The following is a 25,246-nucleotide window of genomic DNA, read 5'->3' on the forward strand; positions in this document are numbered from 1 at the left end:
AAAAATAGAAACCAGTGGACTTTATTATATCGTTCATATATTCCGAAGAAAGCTATACATTTCACAAAGTCCAGAAGAGAGACCATAGGAGTTACCTATAACAAAATGTGTTTTATGTTACTTACATATGTGCGATATGCTTATGATCAGTGCTGGACAGGAGAAATGGTAATGAGCACATTCCTTTTTGAAGAAATCTTCAAATGGGTACATACTTTACTGAAAATGTGCAAACTAGGTTGCAGTTGCAGTATCCTAATATTTAAAACATCTTCTGTTTAACATTATAACTAAATTCATATTGAAGACAGCCAGCTTGCTTTGTCCAGTATGCATTTAAGATTGGCAAAAACAAAAACAAGAAGAAACAAATCAAAAATCCCAAAAGTCCCTGAAGAAGATGATGTGCTTATGCCATGGCCTGAGGCTTTGGGCCTCTCGTGGAGCTGGCCCCAAGGCTGGCACTGCACACTCTGCCCTCTGCCCTGAAATCCTGGCTCCAGCTTGCTTTAGTATCCCACCATCTGTCACTTGGCACAGCAGGGCACACCCCAGACCACTAAAACCCTGGGGCTTTTTGGCATGGTAGACAGCAGTCGATTGTGTGTAATTCAGGGCCCAGACTGAATAAACCAAACCGCTTTGAACTCTTGATTATGGAACTGACGAGTGAAAATTTTTAGTCCTGGAATACCATTGGATTCACTGTTTGGTGAAGGTCTTTCTATGTATGACGAGGTACTTTCTTCCCTCCTTGAGTGATCTAATTGCTCAGTAAGTGAGGAAAAAATATATATTCTTCCTGATTATGTCTATATTGTAATATCTTTCTGTACTCACATTAAAATGTATTGCAGTTTATGGAGAAGATCAGAACAGGCTGTTTTTTCTTGTGCTTAGAGAAGCTAAGTAAGCATACTAAGTAAGAAACTTGGAGCGTCGTTAAGTTGGTAGATGGGGTGAGCGCCATTGGCCTTGTCATTAGGTGACTTCTGTGTCTGACATACATTCTGAAGAAATGTTGCCTCTCTTCTAGATATCTCCTGTGATGGAAGCAGAGGAATTAACTAATGATATATTAGCAATAAAGAATATAATTCCTACAAAAGGTGATATCTGGGCCACATTTGAAGTCATTGAAAATGAAGAGCTAGGTAAGTGATTTTCATGCTAGGATTCTCAAATTCCTTGTAGTGTGAAGAAGTACTATTTTTTGACAAGTCATTACAAACATGTTTTTTAAAGATTAACATCTCATTTTGAATTCCCTTCTACCTCAGTGCATGTGTTAACATGTTATTGCCACTTGAGGTTGCCTTCCTATGATTTTACTCATCTTGATAATTATTTTATTGACTATAAAAACGTAGTGCCAAGCCTTAGGCATCTATGTTGCTGCTTTAGGAAATAGGCCTTTGTTTATAAGGACAAGCAATTTGATTTGTAACCATATTCTAAGTGGCCACCCACCTTATTCCTATATACCACTCTTTTAACAAAAACAAAAAATGTTGATTTAAAAGATTACTGTTTAAAAAATTTGTTTTAAGCCTAATGGAAGCTTAGTTTTTGGCTTTTTCCCTGTCCTCTGTCTTTAGTGGAGTGGATCAGATATTTTGTCATCTTTTATCTCAGAGGCGGAAGGATGAAGAGAGCGTTTAAGACACCCTGACTACCCCAGTAGTCAAATGCTGAATAAGCTTTACATTCTAATGACATCATTTGGCTGTAAAGACCTCTAGGAAAAAAAAAAAAAAAAAAAAAAAAAAGATGCAGAATGTCTTTGTACCTTGACCATCTGTCTAGCTGATACCTACTAAGGTCTTGGGACCCTTTCAAGTATAGTTGTCAAACTGCCAAAAGTAAAATCTTGCCACCTGCAAGCTGAAGATAAAAATTAAAATTCAACATTGAAATACCCCATCGTGTATTATTAGGAGTGTTGGAGTCAATGTTAGAATGAAATGGGACGTCGGATACTTTGTCTTTCATTAGTTCATCTTGATGTTTTCATATCTTTCTTTATATTGTGCATGATTCTTTAAAAATCTAATTTGTATTAAAATAAAGTTTTTAATATTCATTGTCAAGAGTCCGTGACTCCCAGGCTTTGGTGTTGGTTCACACTGTGTCTCCCCATACTCAGTCACCCCATTTACAGGAGGTGGTCTAGCGGAAGGTCACTGTGATCCCCCCCAGCCTCCAAGTCCAGTTGATTTGCTTCAGGCTTGACTTGCCCTTTCTGCAGAGTTTATTGTTACTGACCACGCCCTTTCCTTTTGAAGGTCTTCACTCTTTGTGACACTGCCTGGATGCTCCTCCTGGCTCTCTAATAGTTTTATCTCATGTGTCAATTCTATTTCTGTGTATCCCCTAAGTGGTAGGTTTCTGCTGACCCAGTCTCCTTTGCCGTCTTTTCTCATTGTACATGTTCGTTATAGATAATCCCTTCCTTCTTTGTGCTTGCCTAACCCGCACGAGCTGGTGTTTCCCGGTGCCTCTTTACCCTCCCCCATCTGGCCCACCAGTTGACTTCCTTTAAAATCCATACTTAGGGTTCCTTTGCACTGTGTCTTGTCTTATAGTGCCTATCACAGGGATATATATTCATCTCTTGAGAGCTCCTTGGAAGGAAGGGGGAACTTCCTTTTTTTGTAATCTCTAGTGCCCCCGGCATAGCGCATTTGGCATAGTTGCCAGACACTTAAAGGCTACTGAATAAGGGAAGCACAATTTTCTCATTACTATAGGTATGCAGATGGTGCAGTCTTTTGATTTTGGTTGTTGTTTCCTTTTAAGGAAAGGAGGTAGGTTACTAGCTTCTTCATATTTGTGAGGAAAAGATAACTGTATTACTGCCAAAAATATCTTTCTAAATTATAAATAAGATCATATTGTTCCACCCTTTCAAACCCTTTCGTTGTTTCCTCATTGCCTATCCTTCAAGACCCAGTTCAAATAACCTGTCTTCCGTGATGATGTGTAGATGAACATAGTTCTTCTCGCTGAGCTTTCTCCGATTACTTGTTTATCGATCTATAACACTGCATATTATCTAACTTGTAGAATAGTAACGTATGTGTATCTGGCTCTGTCCTAGACCATAGTTTTTTTAGGATATTTACATGTTTTTTTAGACCTTTGTATCTGTCACTTCCTCTAGTATGATGCCTTGATGTGGAACATACCCTACAAATATCTTGTTAACTGAGGTGGAACAAAACAGGTGCATTCTGCACTTGAGTGACTTGGACTCTTGCTGTTTGGATTAGATGTATCAAAATGTGGAAGGTACATGAAAAGTGATTCCTGCTTACAGATTAGGAATCACTAGGCGAGCTCAAGTCCCTGCTTAGCTCTTAGACAGCTGATTGTTTCCGATATGCCTCTGTTGCTGTTGTTTTTATTAGGAGATGCACAGCAAAATCATGGATTTGGGGGTAGCCATCCTCTCCCCACTACTCTTATTCTCTCAAGGATTGAATCAAAGCATATCCCGGTGTCACATCATTGGGTCTCTGTGCCTTTGAGCATTGGTGCTCCTGACGGAGAGGAGCAAGCAGAATGAATGAGGCTAGGAAGGAATTATATTTAACTAGAAGAGAGATTGCAGTATATCTGGAAACATTGTTACTAGATTTCTCTTGGAAAATGAAGGGTAACTTACTCAGAAAATGAGTGTCAACTTGCATATGACAATTAGTACATCACAAATGGTAAGACTGGATTGGGTTTTGTTGGTGGTGGTGGTGGTGTTTCTTTTTTCCAATTTAAAAAAAGAACGTTTTTATGAGAATATAAAAAAAACTTAGGAGACCTCAAGTTGTTTGGATTTGCGAATATCTAAATATATAATCAAAGGAACACCCCATGTACACCAAGAAAAAAGGCATTTGATGGAGTTAAGAATTCAGATTTGTCTTGGTTTTAATATTTGGTCAACTCTTTAAGTAGAATTTTCCTGAAGAGAAAGCAAAGATCTTTTTTACTGCTTCTAAGGGAGCAATGCTGGGAAAGCAGCAGAGGGGCCTGTGATTGTGCGGGCTTACTGGAGCAGATGGGAACCTGTGTGCTCCACCTGACCTTCTGAAATGTTAAAAGCTTTATTTCTAGTAACATGCAGGGAAGATAAAGTGAAATATAAAAAGAAGATAAAAGTGAAGGCGTTGGTAGTCACAAGATTGTAGTTGATAGGAAGACTGTCAGCAGGGAATTTTGCTGCTTTTTCAAATGTAAATTTAAACCCCCCCAAGTAACAAAGTAACCAAAAATAAATAGATAAATAGGTAAATAGGTAAGTGAATCTCGGAAGTGCTGGATTTTATTTTAGGTGTCAGTAAATTTTAAAGCAATAGTTTTCTACCCTATCCTATCCAATACCCCTTTTTATAATAAATATTTTGTAATGTTCCCTTAACTCTTCTGAGATAATCTATTATACTTACTTTTTAAAAATTTAATATTATTCCCTAATTATATGAAAATAAGAAGAAAAATATATATTGTGTAAATGTTCAGACACTCCTAGATGGTTGAGGATAATGAAAATAGATTCTTAAACCTATACATGGGTGTGACAACTGCAGATGCAGACGGAAGCATGTCATTTGTGACTCGTGTATCATTAGCATCATTACTGTCATTGGTGAAATAGTGTCTTAGTCCATGTGGGCTGCTATAACCGTTCTGTAGACTGGGGGCTTATCAACAGTAGAAATTATTTTTCACAGTTCTGGAGGCTGGGAAGTTTCACAAGATCAATGTACCAGCAGATTCAGTGTCTGGTGGGAGCATGCTTCCAGCTTCACAGAGAGCTGTCTTTTCCCTGTGTTCTCACATGGTGGAAGGGAGCTCTTTGGGGTCTCATTTATTTTAAAAGGGCACTAATCCCATTAATGAGGGCTCTGTGCATGTGACCAGCAAAAGGTCCTACCTACTAATACCATCACATTGGGGATTAGGTTCTGACGTAGAAAGAGTGATCTTGTTTTGCTTATGTGGTAGTCAGATTAATGGAAAAATATGTCATATTAAATCCATATAAATATTTTGAGAATTTATATGTAAAGCTGAGTTAGATCTGGGCTCAGTTAATTTATAAATTGGTTTTTCCTCTAAGTGAATGTCTGATGGGACATTTGAAATTTGTACTGGATAAAGAAAGGTCATTCTTTGTCTCATTCTTTGAAAGATGCCAAGCATCCTTAACCCACTGCTGCCAATCACTGAGACAAGCTGAAACCCGCCGAGGAGAAGGCACCACCTTCATCCAGAGTTAACCTTCTCGTTTATGCTCTTATTTTAATGCTTCATCTTAAAACTGAAGCTGTCCTCTGCTGATGTAGTCCCGTATCCTCAGGGCCTTTACATGCTGGAAAAAGTAAATAAATAAATAACCACCCAGGGGGCCTCATTTAAGTGGGCTTCTTCAGTGAGAGCTTCAAGTTTGTGAAGCAGTTACATTCTCTAAAGCAATATCATAACAAAGCGTCTTCTTGTTTCTTCTTCATAGTTACTGTGATATGGAAGATCTGTTCATTTTTTTTAAAATATTTTATTTATTAGAGAGGGAGGGAGAGAGAAAGCGAGCATGCGCAAGCACAGGAGCTGGGGCAGAGGAAGAGTGAGAAGCAGACTCCCCACTGAGCAGGGAGCCTGACAGGTGGCTCAATCCCAGGACCCTGGGACCGTGACCTGGGCCAAGGCAGGTGCTCAACCGACTGAGCCACCCAGGTGCCCCAGATCTGTTCATTTTTAATCAAGATTCTTTCTAGCCTTTCTCCTGATGACACAGAAAGTGCTTTCACCCTCTGATTGTGGACAGGACAGAGAAAAACTTGCATAGCCCTCTAGTTTCGCACTAAGAATTCAACTATTGAGGGAATCATCATTTCAGGAAATCCTGTGTCACTACTGCCAGAAATTTAAGGATAACACCTGTTATTTGGAGTGAAAATGGATAGGTCTCTCTCTTTAACAAGGGAGGCCAGGTTTATTCTGTGAACCTGATTTTAAGATATTGATCATGTGATTTACCTAGCTAAATAACCACCTCCATAACCTTTTCTTCTCAAATAACTACACTGAATTTTCAGCAATTTTTATGCTATACATAGTATGCAACTGAGTTATTTATTTCTAGTAATGCCCTAATGCCAGATGATGTGCATACCATATAATCTATCATGACAGATGGTTGCAAATGGAACTATAAATAAAAACTTGTTTATTTGTAGGAATTTATTTTCCGGCAATGTTTGATGTCTCAATTTTCCCTGCCTATTCTCTCTTCAGGTGGATTTTAATGCCATTTTATAAATGTAGCATTTGATAGTCTAATAAATACTTACCTTTTCATCCCATGGTTCAGCTCTTGCTTTTATGCTGGAACTTGTATCTTCAGGATTTTCATTCTCCTGAAGTATTTCATACTGTGATACTGATGAGAAAAACATACTTGACAAATTTTTTTGCAAATCTGTATTTATTTCTGTATCCACGGTGTCAGTTATACTGTGATTTCAGTATAACTGAGAACACTTTAGGTCTATCACTGTAGTATCTATTTGTAATAGTGACCCTCTTTAATACAAATGTTCTGATACTCAGAGGTCTCTGGATATTGTTTTCCAGTTGGGAATATAAGTCTCACTTCGAAGCCAACTGTGGGCTCATCAGTTTCCTTAAATCCCGGATGTTGAAACAAAGTATTATTTTCTTACCATCTTCTCACAATGATAGGCAAGGAAGGGGGGATATGAACTGACATTGTTTTTCAATTTTTGTTACCTTGTTTCAGCCTCAAAAAAATCTTAGCAAGTTGATGCTTTTTTCCCCAAATTGCGTGTAAGAAAATCATTATGTGGGAGTTCACATAGTTGCCCAAAATAAAACGTTAAGTGTGGCATTTAAAAATACTGGGCTTGAAAGTAAGATAGATTTGAGGTTCAAATCTTTGTTCTTCCCTTGAACCAGCTAGGGTTTGACTTCAGGCAAGTCGATTCTGATCCTTGGGTTCCTTCACATGTATAATATGAGTGATACCTAATGAAGAGTGCTGTGTAGATTAAAAGTGATAACAGGTGCAAGGTATCTGGTATATATAATATCTGATACATAGTTATTCCAGAAATGGCAACTGTTAATGTTATCAGTAGTGTCCCAGAGATTGCAAGTAGTGGAACCAAGGATGGGTAATGCCAAATGTAAAGAGAGTGCTCATTATATTGCTAGTTGTTTTTGTTTTTTGTTTTTTTTAAAGACACTTAATTCTAATTATAAACTCCATTAAGAGAAGGCAACCATTCATGGAGTAATCAAACATTGAATTTATAACTTTGGCAATTTATGGGAAATTATGATTTTTGTCAAACCTTTTAGAAAATTACTTGAAGAGGAGTGGCTCTACCTGGGTGGCTCAGTGGGTTAAGCATTTGCCTTCAGCTCAGGTCATAATCTCAGGGTCCTGGGATTGAGCCCCACAATGGACCCCCTGCTCAACGGGGAGTCTGCTTCTTCCTCTCCTCTGCCTGCTGCTCCCCCTGCTTGTGCACGCGCTCTCTCTCTCTAAAATAAAACCTTTAGAAAAAAATTACTTGAAGAAAAATGGAATTGATAAAGCACAGAAGATTTTGTCTGATTTTACAAAGAATTTTTTCTGCTGATTCATTTACAAATATTTTCTATTATAGTCCACCATCGAAATTCACGAGATATTTCATTCCTTGAATACTTATTGAATATCTGTTATGTACTTAGCAGTCTGCTGTGTACAAAGGATATATTTGTAAATAAGTGGTAGATTTGCCCTTAAGATGTATGGTTTAGTTGCTCATTATTGTGGTGTTGTTTTTTGTGGGGTTTTGTTTTTTGTTTTTTGGTCATTGCCATCATCATAGTTAGTAGGATTGCTCCAAAAAGCGTAGAATTCAGAACTGCATTTCCTTATACTGAACAGTAAACAAAAATCGGTTTCTTTACATTGGAAGCAGAAAAATTTGTTTTCTTCTTCTGTGGACCCAAGATTATTGATAAGTTCTGGAATGTTCTGGTCTTGGCAGGGGAGATCAGTATTAAGGAGGATGTGATATATTTGGTCATTTTACTTTTGATTTATCACCAATTAAAATATCATGGTTCCTATATGGGTATGATGCTCTTGACATGCTCTTTCTTGTTTGTCATTAGCATTCTTACTTCAACTGAAAATGAAAAGCCAGAATGCTGTGCTCTTTGTATTTAGGAAGGGATGGAAGAGTTGAATTGACTTATACATGGCTATGATCCTGAGAAAGCTGCATCAGCATCTTTACGTTAAAGCTAATGTTCTTGCTATTTCAATTATGCCATTTTTAGGGTACTGTGAAAAGGTTTGAATTTCCTTTTTTCCAAGCATATGTTTCTGTTGTAAGATTTTATTAACCAATTGTCTTATTTTGATCAGGAAAAAAACTTTCTATGAAGCTTTGATTTTAATTGTAAAAACCAGTTTTTTAAACTCTATGCTAAGAATTTGTGATGTATTTAAAAATATGATTGCCTAAAACAAAACATATGGATGACTATTTATCGAGGAGAAATCTATAGGATGTCATTAGCTTCTTGCTACTGGATTATAGTATCAATAGTTACTGTATAATATTGCCACGTAGTATTTCTGATTGATATTTTCACTAATAGACATAAATGACTTGGTAGTATTTTGTGATTATTTTCATTCTCTGTTGAAGGCATATTTTATAATTTCATACTAATTGTGATATTATCAGATATAAATTGTTCACTGGTATTGATCAGAAATTATAACATGCTAATCATATTGGGATAAACAAAGGTTATTACCTACTACCGAACAAAAGTAACTTTGCTAGTCCTTTTACAATTAATTACTTGCATATGCAAATAGCTTTCCATAAGCAAACCAGAATGTTATCTGAATTAAAAAGGAGATGGGATATGGGATAAGAAACCAATTTCTTTTACGAAAGGGTAGCATTATTTCTGAGATCTCATGTAAAGGATAGCAGCTCTGAATTTTTTTTTTTTTTTTCAAAAGCTGAGTAACAAATGTCCCTGCACAGATTCATTTATACAGTAAATTTCATCATACGCTTAATGGTGTTCTAGGTGCTAGGGTCTCTCATATATAGTCCTAGCATTGTTATTGTATAACATAAGATAAGGTTATATTTTTTGTTGCATACAGATCTTTTTTAAAGGGTTTTTTAAAATTTATAAAAACTGATAATTTTTTTTCAATTTGATTTGGCTTTATGTTTTGCAGAACGCCCTCTTCACTACACAGAAAATGTGTTGGAACAGGTGCTTCGGTGGAGTTCATTAGCTGAACCTGGCTCTGCTTATCTTGTGGTGAAGAGATTCTTAACCATTGATACAATTAAACACTATAATGGTAGGTGGTGTTATTTTACGTGGCAACTACAATTGAAATTTCAAGTGGCTAAAGGATAATTGTTATGACACAAGTATTATTTGATAATGTAAAAAATGGGAAGCTAAATCAGAATCCACTTGACACACAGTGTTGCAGAGTAGGGAGAAGAATACATAGACTGGGGTCCCTAGTGCCTGATTCAGATTTTTCTGGAGAGTAGCACTCTGCAATAGTTGGCTACTTTGATAGTCCCAAGTTGAGGTTTTTGTAATGAATGGTTTCTGTTTTTAAAAGGACTTTTTGCAGGACTTCATGTGTTTTTCTAATTTTTAGATAGATGGTGATTCTTCTTCCTGAATTATGTTTCCATTTGAAAGTTCTCTAGGCATTCAAGTAGTGCACGTTATACAAGCTCTGAGACTGAGTGCTTGTTGTAATTCCCACTTATTTTGGGGTGATAATGACAAAAAAAAAGTACAAAATGATAAACTTCCAGTAAGAATACTTGCCATCCAGTTGGGAGAAGACATGTATACATGTAGGGTTAAATAAGTTAGCACAAGGGAAACATGCCAGCCAGTCTCTGAACGCTTGTGAGCTGTCAGAGAACTTTTATTTTCAAACTGATTCTTCTGTTGTCATTAACAAATTAGGAGAAAGATTTTCTGCTGGCACTCTACATAAACTCCGAAAGCAAAGGATTTAAGTTTTAGAAGATAAAATTTACTACAACCTTTACAACTGATATTAATAATAAATGTTACTATTTATTACTCGCATATCATTAACTGAGATCTCTACCTAACAAACCTCATTTAAACTTTTTTAAAAATTTCCAAATGGGGAAAGAGAAGTGCAGAGAAATGAAGTAATTTGCCCCAGATCATACAGTTACTAAATATTGGATTTGAGAACAGATTGGTCTGTCGTCTAATTTTATATGTATGTCCAGCTCTTAAATGCCATAAACCTGCTTAGAAGGATTTCAGGCTCCCCAGCTAATAGCCATAGATCAGTCCGTTCTTAATTGTACCCCAGCTAACCCGATACATTTCTGATTTCATGGTAACGTCCTAGTCTGTTCTGGCAGCTAGAACTACAGTAGACTGGGTGGCTTATAAACAGCAGAAATTTCTTTCTCACGGTCTGGAGGCTGGAAGTCTGAGATGACGGTGGCAGCCTGGTCGAGTTCTGGTGAGAGCCTTCTTCAGGTGCAGACTTCCTTTCTCGTCTCCTCGGCGTGGAGAGCAAAGAAAGGAAGCAGACTCTCTTGTGACTCTTAGTAGGACACTAGTCCTATCATGAGGGCTCTGCCCGCAGACCTCCTCTAATCCTAATTCCCTTGGTAAAGGCCCCACCTCCTAGCACCATCACACCAGGAGGTAGCGTTTCAATGTATGAGTTTTGGGGGACACAAACATTCAGTCCTTCACGTGTCCTTTATAGCTTATATATCTGTCCTTTATATCATATGCTTACCCGAAAGCATTTTGACAAAAGGCAAGCAGTGTAACAATTTCTGTGTCATTTTGGTCTTACAGGCATCTAAATAAACAGAGCAGGTATATCCCTCTTGCTGGAGAAATTTAGCCTTTAGAAACCATAATCTTATTTTAAATTCCTTTATTATAACTGTGTATGTCTTTGACCACGTATCTACGCCTCTTCAGGATTGCAGCAGAAATCTCTAATCCTACAGATGTGACGTGATGTAGAGCGGTAGTTCTCAGGTGGGCTCACTCTTGTTCTCCAGGGGACATCCGGCAATGTCCGTGGACATTTCTGACTCACAGCTAGATATAGTGGTGTTCCTGGTGTTTAGTAAGTAGAGACCGGAGATGCTGCTATTTATTCTACAAAACCTAGGACAGCTCTTCACAAAGAATTATTTGGCTCAAAATGTCAGTGGTGCCCATGTTGAGAATCTCCCATTTAGATAATCTACGAAATCTGTTCAAGCTCTTAAATTCTCTTATTCTTTCATGGTGACACTGAGATGAAGAAAAAGTATCAAGCTTATGAAGAAAGCCCTGTCAACATGATGAAATATATATAATAGGTTCTCATGGTTTCTTTTCTTTTAGAAAATCATCTTTTCAGGTACCTTTTTATTTTCCTAGTGAGAATTTTCCTTTTTCCAGTATTCTTCCGAAATGTCTCTAATTTACCGTGTTGCAGAATACTTGAAACCCATACCTAGACATAATACCTTAGCTCTTGTTTGAATGCTAATGGATTGGCTAGATGAATAAAAATGGACAAGAATAAGATCTTAAAAGGCTGTGATATAAAAGAAAGTTTTGTGTAGGTGGGGGTAAGCGATAATGAATGCAAGGATACCATTAAGTGCCCTTGACCTTTAAAGAAGAAAAACAACAGTATACACATTGAGCTGGTTGAGAGCAATCACCTCTGAGTGGAATCTTTAATGTTGTTTAAGGACACAAAGAAATGGTAGAGTGGCAAACTTCATTGGCTCTGTCCACAACCGGGTCAGAAGATTAGGTGTTATGATGCCTCACGTGTGTCCTCATTATGGGTTTAGGAATGTGTCCTTCTGGTGTGAAGGCATCAGGCTTCTGTAAGGTGTAGACAGAACATCTGCATAAAAACTGGAGAGCCCAAGCAGTGGAAAGCAGGCTCAAATGATAGGATCAAGGATTTGGGTGAAACATTCTCTAGGGTAAAATGTCAGAAAACTTTTGTGTTACTTTCACATCTCCTTCGTTCCTCTCATGGGGTGGGAGCCATAAAACACATGCCTATCCCCTGCACTGTCCCTGCCTCAGTTTGCCAAACCAGTATCCAACTTGTTATTATAGTGTCTGTAGTTCTTTCTACCAGGAAATGATTTCTCTTTGCATGGAAAAAAAAAAAGTCAGATGTTAGAGTAATGCCATCAGCAGATAGATTAATTGGACCATTTCGTATTAGTAGTTATGTATTTTCGGTCAAATTTAGGAGTACCAATGCAATAAATATTTTAAAAACTTTTTTTTATCTTCTAGCCAATAAAATTTTTATAAATGTTTTTAATTAAAGCTTGATTTATATTCAGATTGTCAAAGCAAAATAATCTCTTTCATTATGGTTCTGCATCTGTGTGAATTTAGGATTGTCAATTTAGAGCAACTCCGTCCTGTTGTTTATTTTTTAAATCAATTTTTTAAGTCATGATTTTTTTCCCCATAATTGTATCTTGCAGCAATCTGGAGTTTATAAATACTTCTTTTTTTTGTTTTAAAGATTTTATTTATTTATTTGACAGAGATAGAGACAGCCAGCGAGAGAGGAAACACAAGCAGGGGGAGTGGGAGAGGAAGAAGCAGGCTCATAGCAGAGGAGCCTGATGTGGGGCCCGATCCCAGAACTCCGGGATCACGCCCTGAGCCGAAGGCAGACGGTTAACCGCTGTGCCACCCAGGCGCCCCTATAAATACTTCTTATTGGGGATATTTGATGATAGATTTTAGGTTGGTTAGATATTCAGTCTACTTTGTCTCTGTCTTGGTGAATGTCTCCTAAATCAATCACGATGACCACCTACTCCAGAATTATTGCTCCGTTCATTACATCCACTGCTCCTTAAAATTGGGATCTAAAGGGAAAGTAATGAAAGTAAATCAAATGTGATTTCTCTGTCAATTTGTTAGCAGACAAACTGGAATCCTCTCAGAAATACATTGCTCTTCATGTCAGAAAAGGAACAATGTGAAGGATTTCTTTCTCTTAAGATTTTCTTATTCTAACCTGGGGACCAAGTGGAAATTAGCAGAATTTGAAACAAAGGTAGTTGGTTGCAACCACATTTTTTCTCAGTAACAAATAGCTAATGTTTTAGCATTTTGTTAAGATACAAAGTAGTACTACCTCTGTCTTTCCATACTTGATGTCTAGTTGCCACATATTTTACTGTCTGCCTACCTATCCTGTGCGTATCTCTGTTCTCTGTCTACATATACATACGTACATATATATGTGTATATATGTGTGTGTTTGTATATAGACATGACTTGCAGTTCATTAATTGTATGAGAGTTTTTCTGATTTATGTAACAAATTACAAGCATATGCTTTTGTTTGACATTATGTTTTCAACAGCTACTTGCTAAATCAAAAATTTTATCAAATACTAAGTTTAAGAGCTTAGGGTAGTTTAGGGGTTTCCATTTCCTTAATTTTCTCACTTTATCTGAACAATTTAAAATGTAGACATAACAAGTGGGAGTGGATTTTAGAATTACCCAACACTTAATTTCTGCTCATTCATTTAAGGTAATGAGGTAGCATACTTTACTTTTATAAAAGTATATGAGAGTAAATAAATTTTCTGTTGCCTCTACTTAGAAATCAATTGTGTGTTCTTCAAAAGCAGCATTTTATTTCTTAGAAACATTTTATGCCGTTGCCATTATTGTAATGAGGAGTTAACTAACTTGAAAAGAAAGATAATAGTCCTCAAATTTCTTTTCTACCCCATGGATTATGACTGAGACATTATGATAGGGAGAATAAAACTTCATTTAAATTGCCATTTAGACTTTGTCATAGCTAATCTCATTAGACTGTCTTTTGTTAGCATTATCTCTTGTACTGAGTTAAGCTTCAGCATCTCTATCACAAGTAAACCATAAATGAATACCTTCTGTAAGACTCCAGAATAAATAATTTTTATGTTGCTAAAGTCTTGTTTTAAGCATTAAAGATCTTTAAAATTACCCCAATAGAATGTGATACATTGGTATCAAGTTTTAATGGTCTCAATGGGGAAGAAATATTTTAAGATATAATATGTAACTCAAATGCAGATCCCTGTGGGTTTCTAAATTTAGATTGCTGCATATGACAGATGCTTTGGAATTAAATTTGCATTAGAATAGAATAGTTCAAAATGCAACTGCTTCTGGCGAATACAGACCCGGAAAGCTGAACCATCCACTATGAACTGACTTAGGAAAATAAAAGAAAATTCCAGTGAAAATAGTACGAGTCCATAAATCATAGTCTAGCTGAAATAATTTACTTTCGACTCTCCATCAAATCTTTTTAAATCCAAATGTGTATAAACGTTGAAGGTAAGCCTAGTCCACGTCAAATGGAAGGATCCTCTTGGAAATTAATGAGTCCTTAATACTCACTATGAAGCATGAATGTTCTGACTTCTTTTAATATTATAATTCTGTAGTGAGAAAACCAATTGGTAAGTTTCTATTAGGAATCTACCAGGTATCTACTGTGGAAAATTTAAAGGCTTGTTAAGCATTATCTTTCCCCACAAGGAACAGAAAATCTAAATGTATGAAGTCTATTTAAATTCTAAGGCTACAAACACAGCCTGCAGTACATGATTTCTGTAGGCCAGGAAGTTTATGGAGAGCTTTCAGGCACACAAAAGGGGTTCAATTAATTGATCATTGACATCTCTTCCAACACTGGATGTCTCTCATTCAACAAAATATCATTTCTTGTTTAGTTTTTCTTAGATGGGTTGTCCTCTGTAACAAGACTCTTATTCTTTTACTCACTAAAAGTACACATTGAGTAAACTTTTTAAAATATAAATGAATAAAACACTTTGTTAGTGGCCAAGTACTGACAGAATTTCCCAGCAGGGCAATCTCAGCTTTTATCTGGATAGTTACGGAATGCTTTCCAAAGGAAATTGGCATCGTATTATTATTGAGAAAGTGGGAGATAGTCCTTGGTATCTTGATTTGAATGCTTTGTGAGAGATTAGGATAGGGAGAATAGAAGGGGTTGCTGGTTGGGATGATATAGGGGTGGGGTCACTGAATTCAGTTTTCGATGTTTTGAGTTTTAGTTGTTATGTGTCCAAGGGTGTATTGTCTAGAAGGGATCTAAGTATCCATCACTACACACGTTATCTGGAGCATGGATTTAGTCTTTGGAGACTATAACATCCTGCAGTTGTAGTGTTAAGGTAGGAACATTAGAGAACTGAGCATAGAATTACCAGCACTAAGGCATGGATGTATCAAATGAGGCCCTATGTGTGAGGAACAATCCAAAAGGTTGCCAGAAAACAAGGACAGAGCAATGTCATGGAATCATCAAAGGAGTAGGTTTTAGGGAAAAGTGTGTTTAACAATGTAAAATGGTGCACAAGGCCAGGAAAGGCATCGGAACATTAACTACTATTGTGGTAATGATGGTGTTGGTGATCATGATAATAATGACCATTACTTAGAAGTGTCTCAGTATAGACAACAGAATTTTATGTTACATGTTAAGAGACCTGAATTATAATTATAGGGCATTTGCTTTCTAATCTTGTCACAAAACCTTTGTGAGCCAGTTTTCTCGTTTACAAAATGAGATCATATTGCCTGTACTTCCTATTTGAGAAAGTTGCATGAGGGATGCCTAACTGGCTCAGTCAAAAGAGCATGCAACTCTTGATCCTGGGGTTATAAATTTGAGGCCCACATTGGGTGCAGAAAAAAAATCATAAAAAAATTACATGAGAATCACATGAGATAAAATATATGAATACTGTGGAAGGTCTAAAGGGTTACCTATGTTTTTATTAAGAGTATACTAAAAACAACATGGTCATTTAATATAAAATATATATTTAGGTGAAATCTTATTTCTAAACGTTTATTATAATTCAGTGTAACAGTAAAAACAATAAAAAGATAGTTTCTACATTCTGTAATTGTCTGCATTGTCAGTAAAACGGATGGGATTTCTGGCACTTTTCTAGTCAATCCTCCAGTAGGAATTACATTTATAATTTTATTATTTATGGAGACTCTAATTGTAGAAGAATGTCAACGGGCTACTAGTTCTATTAAGCATTGCTTCTTCAGTACAAGTAGCATAAAGGAAAATAGACTGGGAATGAGTTAGGGGACGTATTTGGCTTTTCCTAAGAAATAGATTACTTTCCAGCAGCTATTAGCAGTTTGGTTTCTACTCAGTTGTAGAACTAAATTTTACTGAAATGCATTTTGAATGAATGTTATACAGTGAGTACAATGTATCTGAAATTCTGCTTCCTCCAAATTATAAAGAATACATATGTTCTTTGCCTCACGTGGTTATTTGTCTTTCTCATCCTGACTTATTTTACTTAGCATAATATCCTCTAGGTCCTTCAAAAAAAAAAAAAAGAATAAATAAACAGAATCAGATGTATAAATACAGAGAACTGGTTGTTTCCAGAGGGAAGGGAATGGGATGGGGAAACTGAGCAAACGGTAAAGGGGAGTGGGAGGTACAGGCTTCCAGTTAGGGAACAAATTGTCAAGAGATTAAAAGGCACAGTGTGGGGTGGGGGGCGCCTAGGTGGCACAGTTAAGCATCCTACTCTTTGTTTGGGCTCAGGTCATGATCTCGGCATGGAGTCTGCTTGGGATTCTCTCTGACTCTCCTTCTGCTTCTGCTCATGCTCGCTCTCTCTTTGTGGAATAAATGTTTTTAAAAAAAAAGCATAGGTGATATAGTGTTGTAATGGGACAGACAGTATACTTGTGGTGGACATAATATAAACTTGTCAAATCACTAAATTGTATACCTGAAACTAATGTAACATCACCAACTATCCTAAAAAAAAAGAAGAAGAAGAAGAAGAATATACATCCTCTATATAATCAATGTCAAAGGAAAATTTGCCTAAATTTTAATTTGTACGAAATTTTTAGCTGTTAGGCAACAAATATTCCCAGTATCACTTGGTCGTGGCATGTTTTCAAGAGGACGTCTCTCCTGGAAACTGCCCGTTTGTCTCCTTTACAGTTCACAGGCAGAGATGGAATAAGGAATTTTTTCAGATAATGTGCAGCCCTGAAGAAATAATCTTTGCCATCAAAAGAAGGGGGACACATAGAGACCATGAAAAATAGACCTTTTTTTTAAATTCCCTTGTCTTGCTCAGAACACACATAAGAAATACAAGACATAATGATACGTGTTAGTTACTATGCATTTACCCTGTGCCAGATGGTAGATTGAATGCTTTGCATTCACCATCTCATTTATTCTTCCTAGTTACTCTACTGGTACTTAACTAGGCCTTCTACAGATGGAGAAATTAGGATATGGAGACATTACATAGCTCCGTCAAGGTGACCTGCTTGTAAGTGGGAGAGCAGACATTTGAATCAAGATGTCTCCAAATCCAGTCCATATATTCTGTCCTAACCTACTGTACTGAAATTAGGGATAAATCAGATTTCAGTTTTTTAAACTCTTAAAAACTCAGTCTGTAAATCATCAGGACTTTGGAAGTATAGTTCTTTCTGGTTTTGCTTACTGCAGACTTGGTAGTACAGAGAAAAATGATGTCTGTCATCTATTAATTAAACAAGCAGTTATATACTACTTGCTCTGTGCCAACCACTGTCCTAAGCACGTTACCTACCAAATCCGTGGGGTGCTGTAGGTGTCCCCATTTTGCAGTTGAAGAAACAGATTTGGAGATTACTGCCTGAGATTGAGTAGAGGATGCTGCTGTCATTAAAACCCAGTTCCAGGGGCTCCTAGATGGCTCAGCTGGTTGGGCAACTGCCTTCAGCTCTGGTCATGATCCCAGGGTCCTGGAATCAAGTCCCATGTCAGGATCCTTGCTCAGCAGGGAGTCTGCTTCTCCCTCTCCCTCTGCCTGCCGCTCCCCCTCCTCGCACTCTCTCTCTCTCTGTCAAATAAATAAAAATAAAATTAAAAAAAGAGATCATTTAAAAACAAAAACAAAACCCAGTTCCAAATGTCAGCTATCATGTAGGTTGGGGAGGAAAATCCAAAGCACACGTCGTTTTAAAAAGCAAATATGAAATTATCATGTACTTAAGAGCTAAATTGTTAAGCATATATGTTTTATGCGTTCAGGAACTAAATTATATCTTAAAGTTTAGAGACATAAATAACAAGTATGGACTAGAATAGTTAGAAAAAATCTCTGTTGATAAGTTGGGTGCAGAAGTAGGATAGAATTTGTATAGAAGCAAGGAGAGTGGAATTTCTCTCAAGTTTATTAAGGTGATCAATTTCAGTCATGCCATGGAGATGAGGATTGGTTTTCCAAACAGTATATTATGATCAACTAAAATATAAATATATTTTAATTTAATATTTTATAGAGATGGGTAGGAGAAATTCAGTTTATTTAGCCCTTTAACTGTCAGGAAAAGGAGTTTAGACTTTTAATAGTAGGAAAATAAGGCTTTAAATAGAAAAAAAAAAGTAAGGCTTTGAAAGGGAATTGGGCGGAGGGGATTAACGTGTTAAAACACCATTTCATAACACCAATTTGGAATCCTTTGCTGGACCCATTAGAAAAGGGGCTGGAGTTACAGAATCCTGGAATTAGAAAGGGCAGGAGTTAGATGATAACACTGGGAATGATACAGAATTGAGCCCCAAAGAGAAATTCTCAAAGAACAATGGCTGACTTGCTAGCTGTCCGCCATGGAGGATAAAGGAGGAATATGTATTTTAGAAGTACCATTCCTGGATTTATGTTTCTCCCTCCAGCCTCTTTCTGTCTCTGCCTCTCCTTCCCAGGACCCTTCCACCTCCTCTACAGATGAGTTCTTTTATTGGGGTTAGGGACCACTAGTTAGGAATTGTTCTTTTTGTATAAGAACTTGAGGTTTTCAGATGATTTGGAAAAACTTTTTTTCTTTTGTTTTCATTGCCCCATTAATATGATAGTCTATTCTGTTTAAACAAATTTGGCCATTCTGTTTTGTTTCATGCATGTGACTGTTAAGGGCTTTTCTAATTAGTAACAAAATTATAGCACAACTAAGAACACTGTTTGTTTTTTTCTTGTCTCCACTGTTAACTCCAATTACGCCTTCCTTGTCCTAGCAATCAACAAGAAGGGGAGAGGGATTTATAATGTTCTAGAGACAACAGTATGCTGGAATTTTATTGGATAAAAGACAAAGATAGTAAAGGAAATTGTACCCATTAGGGTAGATCCCAGAATCTTTCTCTGAAGGAATTAAGTGCTTTGGGGAGTACATTAAATCTTCAGATTTGTTATATTTGGGAAAAAATTAGATGATTTTCCCAAGTTACTTAACAGCTTCTTTTAATACATTAATCATGTCTATAGCGGGTTTCTTTTTCAAGTAAAAGCAAATTTGCAGGGTGTGTCTTATGTTTTTTCTTTCCCTTTTTCTCTATTACCTTCTTAGTACATAGGAAGTATTCCATGCTTATTAACTTACACCATGCTGAGGATTGATGTCATGGACCCTGTGACATGTGAAATCATTCTTTTTGATTGGATCAGAGGAATTAGATGTATATTGAATGACCATAGCAAAGGGTGTAGCCAGGATTACTGCTTAGGTCACATTTGAAATACTAGTGCTCTGAAGTTTGGATCTTACAAAAAAAAAAAAAAAAAAAAACTAGAAAGATCACTGTGCTGGGAAGGACTATGAAAAGAGCAAGATCTCTTGGAATTCAGAAGCCCAAAGCCTAGCAGGGAGACAGGAGTTCTGGCCAGAATCTCAAGTTATGAAGCGGAAACCCCACTGCAAAGATCTGAATGGCAGAAATTTGAACTCCAGCTCAGAAGAGACACGCAAGGCAAAAAGCTTATATTCTGAAAGGCTAGAGTGAAATTCAAACCTGGACGGGGTCTGGACGGCAGGTACAGTGGAGACAGCTGGCATGAGCTTTTACTGAACCAGATTCCTGTAGAGCAGAGGACCTTAGTAAGCTTTCTGCCTGGGGTGAAGGGGAGGGATTAAACATGTAAGAGGAAAGTACCCCAAAGTTGAGGGACCAAGCAGTACTGGAAAAGTTTGGAAAAGTGAATTATTGGAAGCCGTTTAATTCATAACTTTGATTTTGTTACAAGCTGAGTCACACATGATGTCCCCCAAAGTATGTATTTTCATTTTTTCCTTTAAGTAGTGGGTAATTTTTCTACATGTTTTAACATTTTAAGATCAGACAGAAATTTAGTTGTGAGAGCTTTTAAAAAGTCTTTAACATCCTTGATAGTTATAGAACTTTGTATTTCAAAATTCTTTTCATTCTTCCGTTCTCCTTCACATATATTTTTCTCGAAGCCTTCCTCCTGAGTCCCTTAATAATGTATGCTGCAAGATTTAGCTAAATACTCAATTATATAATGATTAAAATAAATTTTAACAAGTATGAACCCAAACACAGCAACAATATTTTTTTTCCCTAAACCTATTTTCTCTTTTACCTACAAATGGTTTACTTAGGCACTGGACATATGATTATTGGTAAAATTTGAAAGGTTTATTAATTTTGACAAAAATCTGAATGAAAAAGTACAATTAGAAAATGTGAATAGAATTTGGCTTAAGCAATGTATCTGTATCTCACAACTTGATTATAATTTAAACTTTTTAAAAATGATTTACCTGTTTCTAAACTGTCAGTGTTATAAATGCCTCTCCCACTTCCCTGTTCTCCATCAGCTGAATCACAAAGCCTACTGAATGTTTTTTGAATTGTTCGCTTCTGTCAGCACATACAGCTTTGCTTGTCAGCCCATATTTAACTCATCGTCTCCAAGATTGTACATTACTAGAACCAAGTGCATACCAGACCCTCAGTACTTTATAAAGAAACGAATGATTTGATGTAATATGACTTTCACTGAATAGTTTTATGTTTATTTTTTTTCTTAACCGTCCAGTTGTATTAAAATACATCTTCTTTCTTTTCATTGGAATAGTTATTTTTAATTTAAATAGAAGTTACTTAGCTGTAAAATATCATTTGAAATATTTTCTATGGAATTGAATATGAAGTTGTATGAGAAGACAAATTTTAGCAATGTTTTTCAGAAATTACAGTTGCAAACTACCAATAAAGAAGCTATTTTAGTACAACTGTGATTAAAAGAATGTCTCTGTGGCTAGTATATGTATCATGAAAACTATTGGGGTTTGTTAATTACTTTTGTTTGTACATCTGTGCGTAGCATCAGGGATATGATTATTCTTGGGAGTTTTTCTTCCAGGTATTCATACCATGCTCATATTTGAGTGTAATTACCAGGAACTGTTTCTGTTTTTTAAACTTTCATTTTCGTATGCTGATTATAATTATGAACTTCTGTGTATTGTTTGTCATGTAAGTACAGGTTTCCCTCAAACCAAGGAAATGTTAGATGTAAGATTAAGAGTTCTTTCTAAAACCATTTGAGTTATTTTGTAAATTTCAGAAGCAGTTCATGAATTATTTAAAAATTGTGTCACCTGACTAGCAGAAAATCACTAAAGGTTCTGGTCTGGTACAGTGTCCCACCCTACATCTTTTTGCGGTCATTATCTAATACGAGGCCCGCAGTAATCTGCAGGATGGGTGTTATTACTCTTATTATCCAGGAAGGGCAGATGCTGAGACCGGAATAACCGTGCCATAGCTGTTTGACTTAAGGGTCCTTTCCCCCCCACTGTTCTTCAGTGTTCAAGTAGGCAGTTGAATACTGTCTAGATTTCGGGGAGAAAGTTTTAGATTGGAGCTGTGTTGATAAATTCATATAAGTACATATTTGGTGTTCTTACGGAAAAGTATTTTTATAGAATTGGTTGAATGTTTCTAAGTATGGTGCACGGCAGTATTGCACATGAAATGTAGTTGTTGATAAATGCTCTAACTTAGCAGGTTTGCCTCTTTTACTCTTACGTGGTTCAGATGTATAGGATTTTCTTTAGTGCCATAAGAATTCCTGGATTCCTGAATCAGAATTCTGGGAGAGGCTTCCATTTTTACCTCTGTATTTGCATTGTTTTTTTGAGAGCTGCTCAAAAGAAATGTAATGCAAGCCAATTATGTAATTTTAAATTATCTAGTAGCCGCATTAAAAGATATAAAGAAACAGGTGAAATTAATTTTACTAATATAGTTTATTTAAACTCATTATTTAAAATATTATAATTTGATCATGTAATCAGTATTACAAACTTGTGATATTTTTACCTTTTGTTGGTACTAGGTCTTTGAAATATGGCATATGTTTCATACTAATAGCATTTGGGATTAACCACATTTCAAGGGCTCATTAGCCAGTAGCCAATTGGACAGCTTAGGCAGGCCTATATATTATAAGTAGATATGAATATCCTGAAATATGGTGTTCCCAGAAATTAACCATAGGCTTCTTACTGGTAAGAAACAAGTTATTATTTTATATTATCAAAATAAAGTGTAGACGTGTTTTATATTATATTCCAAATAAATAACAATGTACTTAACTTACAAAAGTAATGTTGTACCTTACAGAGAGGAGGGCCCTGGAAAGTATCAAAGAAGGAGTCTTGAAAATTAAAGAAGAGCCATCTAAAATACTGTCTGGAAATAAGTTTCAAGACCGGTATTTTGTTTTACGAGATGGGTATCTCTTTCTCTACAAGGATTCAAAGGTAGTTATATGTTTAGTATTTAAATATGTATGTATGTTTGTGTAGGTATCAACATTCTTACTTCATACCTCTGTCAGTCCTCTCTTGGCAGTCAGGCCCTGTAGTAAACAGAACGTGCAGTCAGCTGATGATTTCTTGCAGGCTCTGGATATAACATTAATACACTAAGTAACACAGTGAAGAACTTCATATGGCCTTTCTGAGCACTTATTTTTTAGTGCACATAAGTCCTTAATAGTCTAATATGTGTTACATAAGCTAGCATATCCATCAGCATCTTCATCAATAAAATTCAGAGCCATCAAAAAGAATGAAACCTTACCATTTACGTGGATGGAACTGGAGGGCATTATGCTGAGCGAAATAAGTCAATCAGAGATAGACAATTATATGGTTTCACTCATATGTGGAATATGAGAAACAGCACAGAAGATCATAGAGGAAGTGAGGGAAAACCAGGGAAGAAATCAGAGAAGGAGAAAAACCATGAGAGACTCTTAACTATAGGAAACAAATAGGTTGGCAGAAGGGGAGGTGAGTGGGGGGGATGGGGTAACTGGCTGATGGGCATTAAGGAGGGCACGTGATAGGATGAGCACTGGGTGTTATATGCAGCTAATGAATTACTGAACTCTATATCTGAAACCAATGATGTACTATATGTTGGCTAAAAGTAAAAAAAAAAAAAAAAAAAAAAAGGATTTTATGCCCTGAGGCAAAAGTGGCTTGAGTTTAGCTAATGGAAATTAACAAAATGTGGAATAAGAAGGCAAAAGCCAAATGTTAAAATAAATTTAATATATTTCCTATATGATTGAATGAATTGACTCATGTAATATCATATTTATCAACTGAATCTCACTGATGTATCCCTGTAAATTTGAATTTTCAAAAGCTTTCGTTAAGGAGTTGTGGAATGGAGAGGGGAAATAGAGATGAAAAGGGAATAAATTATGGAATCATAATAATATTGATTAGTAGTGAAAATCTCTAATCCACTAAATTGGTTGTGTGAATAAATAACTTAAGCTCTCAACCTCAATTTCTGAATCTGTAATATGATGATGATAGTATGAATCCTGCATGCCAGATTACTTTAATGCTTAGTTAAGAATATATGTTCTTTTAAGCCATGAAACATTACATATATAATATTAATATGTATGTAATATGAAACACTATATAGTAATAGCATAGCATGATATACTGGTAATAGCAACATGCTCATCAAGGCTTCATGGAGAATATTAATAGGCAAGTCCCAGAGAGAGAAAAATATATTTGTAGAACATGTATTTGAGAAAGGACTCGTATCCAGAATATGAAGAACAAATCAACAATAAAAAAAGAACACAATGAAAACTGGGGTGCAGAATTGAACAGACACTACCTGAAAGAAGATGGAGGAATGGCCAATAAACCATTGAACTAAAAGCACTCAACATAATAGTCCCTAGAGCCATGCAAATTGAAACCACACAATACTATTTTACACCTACTGGTATGACTAAGGATGTTGATTAACTAAAATCCTCATCGATTGCTACTGGAACCATAAGATCACACAATCACTGTGTAGAACTATTTGGTAGTTTTCAAATATAAATTTATTCATACGTCTACTCCATGATCCAGCAACTTCATTCCTAGGTATTCTTTCCACAAAGCACATGTTCATAAGCAGCTTTACTCATAAAAGCAAAAACCTGGAAACAGTCCAAATGATTCATCATCAATAAAAGAATGATATATTCATACAATAGAATATTACTGGGCAGTAAAAATGAATACTAATGAATGTAACAACATGGATGAATCTTGGAGTCCTTGTTGAGCAAAAGCAGCTTGGTACAAAATAGTACCATATGAGTTTGTCCATAAGAAATCTAAGGACAGGCAAAACCATTTATGATGAAAGAAGTCAGCAAGTGTCCGCCTGGGGTGTGCAGAATCAGGTTGCTGCAGAAACAGGATGATGGAGTCAGTAGGAATCTTTCTAGGGTGATAGAAATAAATGTTCCCTATCCAGTTTTGGGTGGTGATTACAAGGGTGTATGTAGTAACATCTCTACTTCCTTGAAGTTCAGATAACACCTACACAATAATTTAAATGTAGAATGACAGCAGGATCTAAAGGCACTTTTTTATATTGAATTATAAAATTCATTTGGGTAAACATTGCTTGCATGCTTTAAGTGTGTGGGACTTCGCTGTGATCTGTTTTGGAGATGTATAAACACAGACCAGACTAGTAACATCTGTGAATATGTTATGAAGAAAGGATTCATAGGCAGCTTTCCAAAGCTCTGTGGTCTCATTTTGTTATGGCTTCTGTTGAGCTCCCCACATGCTTTGACTGCTTTCCCTCTATGTTCCTCCAGCAGAGAGGCCTCCATGTGGGCATAAATAAATCTGAGTAGCATTCTTCCTTTGATTAGGACGGTGGACTGTCCAGGCAGGGGGG

The 25,246-nt window shown here is 36.3% G+C and overlaps 1 protein-coding gene across 2 annotated transcripts in view; it reads left to right on the forward strand.

Moving 5' to 3' along the window:
* Positions 1-25,246, forward strand: part of ARAP2 (ArfGAP with RhoGAP domain, ankyrin repeat and PH domain 2) — a 171,171-nt gene that overhangs the window by 118,107 nt on the left and 27,818 nt on the right. For both annotated transcript variants that reach the window (XM_008701374.2, XM_008701376.2), the window contains 3 exons: positions 1,037-1,154; positions 9,284-9,412; positions 22,643-22,782. In XM_008701374.2, coding sequence (XP_008699596.1) covers positions 1,037-1,154; positions 9,284-9,412; positions 22,643-22,782 — 387 coding nt within the window. The remainder of the gene's footprint in view (positions 1-1,036; positions 1,155-9,283; positions 9,413-22,642; positions 22,783-25,246) is intronic.

Source organism: Ursus maritimus, unplaced genomic scaffold (genome assembly GCF_017311325.1).
Source record: "Ursus maritimus isolate PB19 unplaced genomic scaffold, ASM1731132v1 scaffold_8, whole genome shotgun sequence".
In the NCBI taxonomy this organism is placed as follows: Eukaryota; Metazoa; Chordata; class Mammalia; order Carnivora; family Ursidae; genus Ursus; species Ursus maritimus.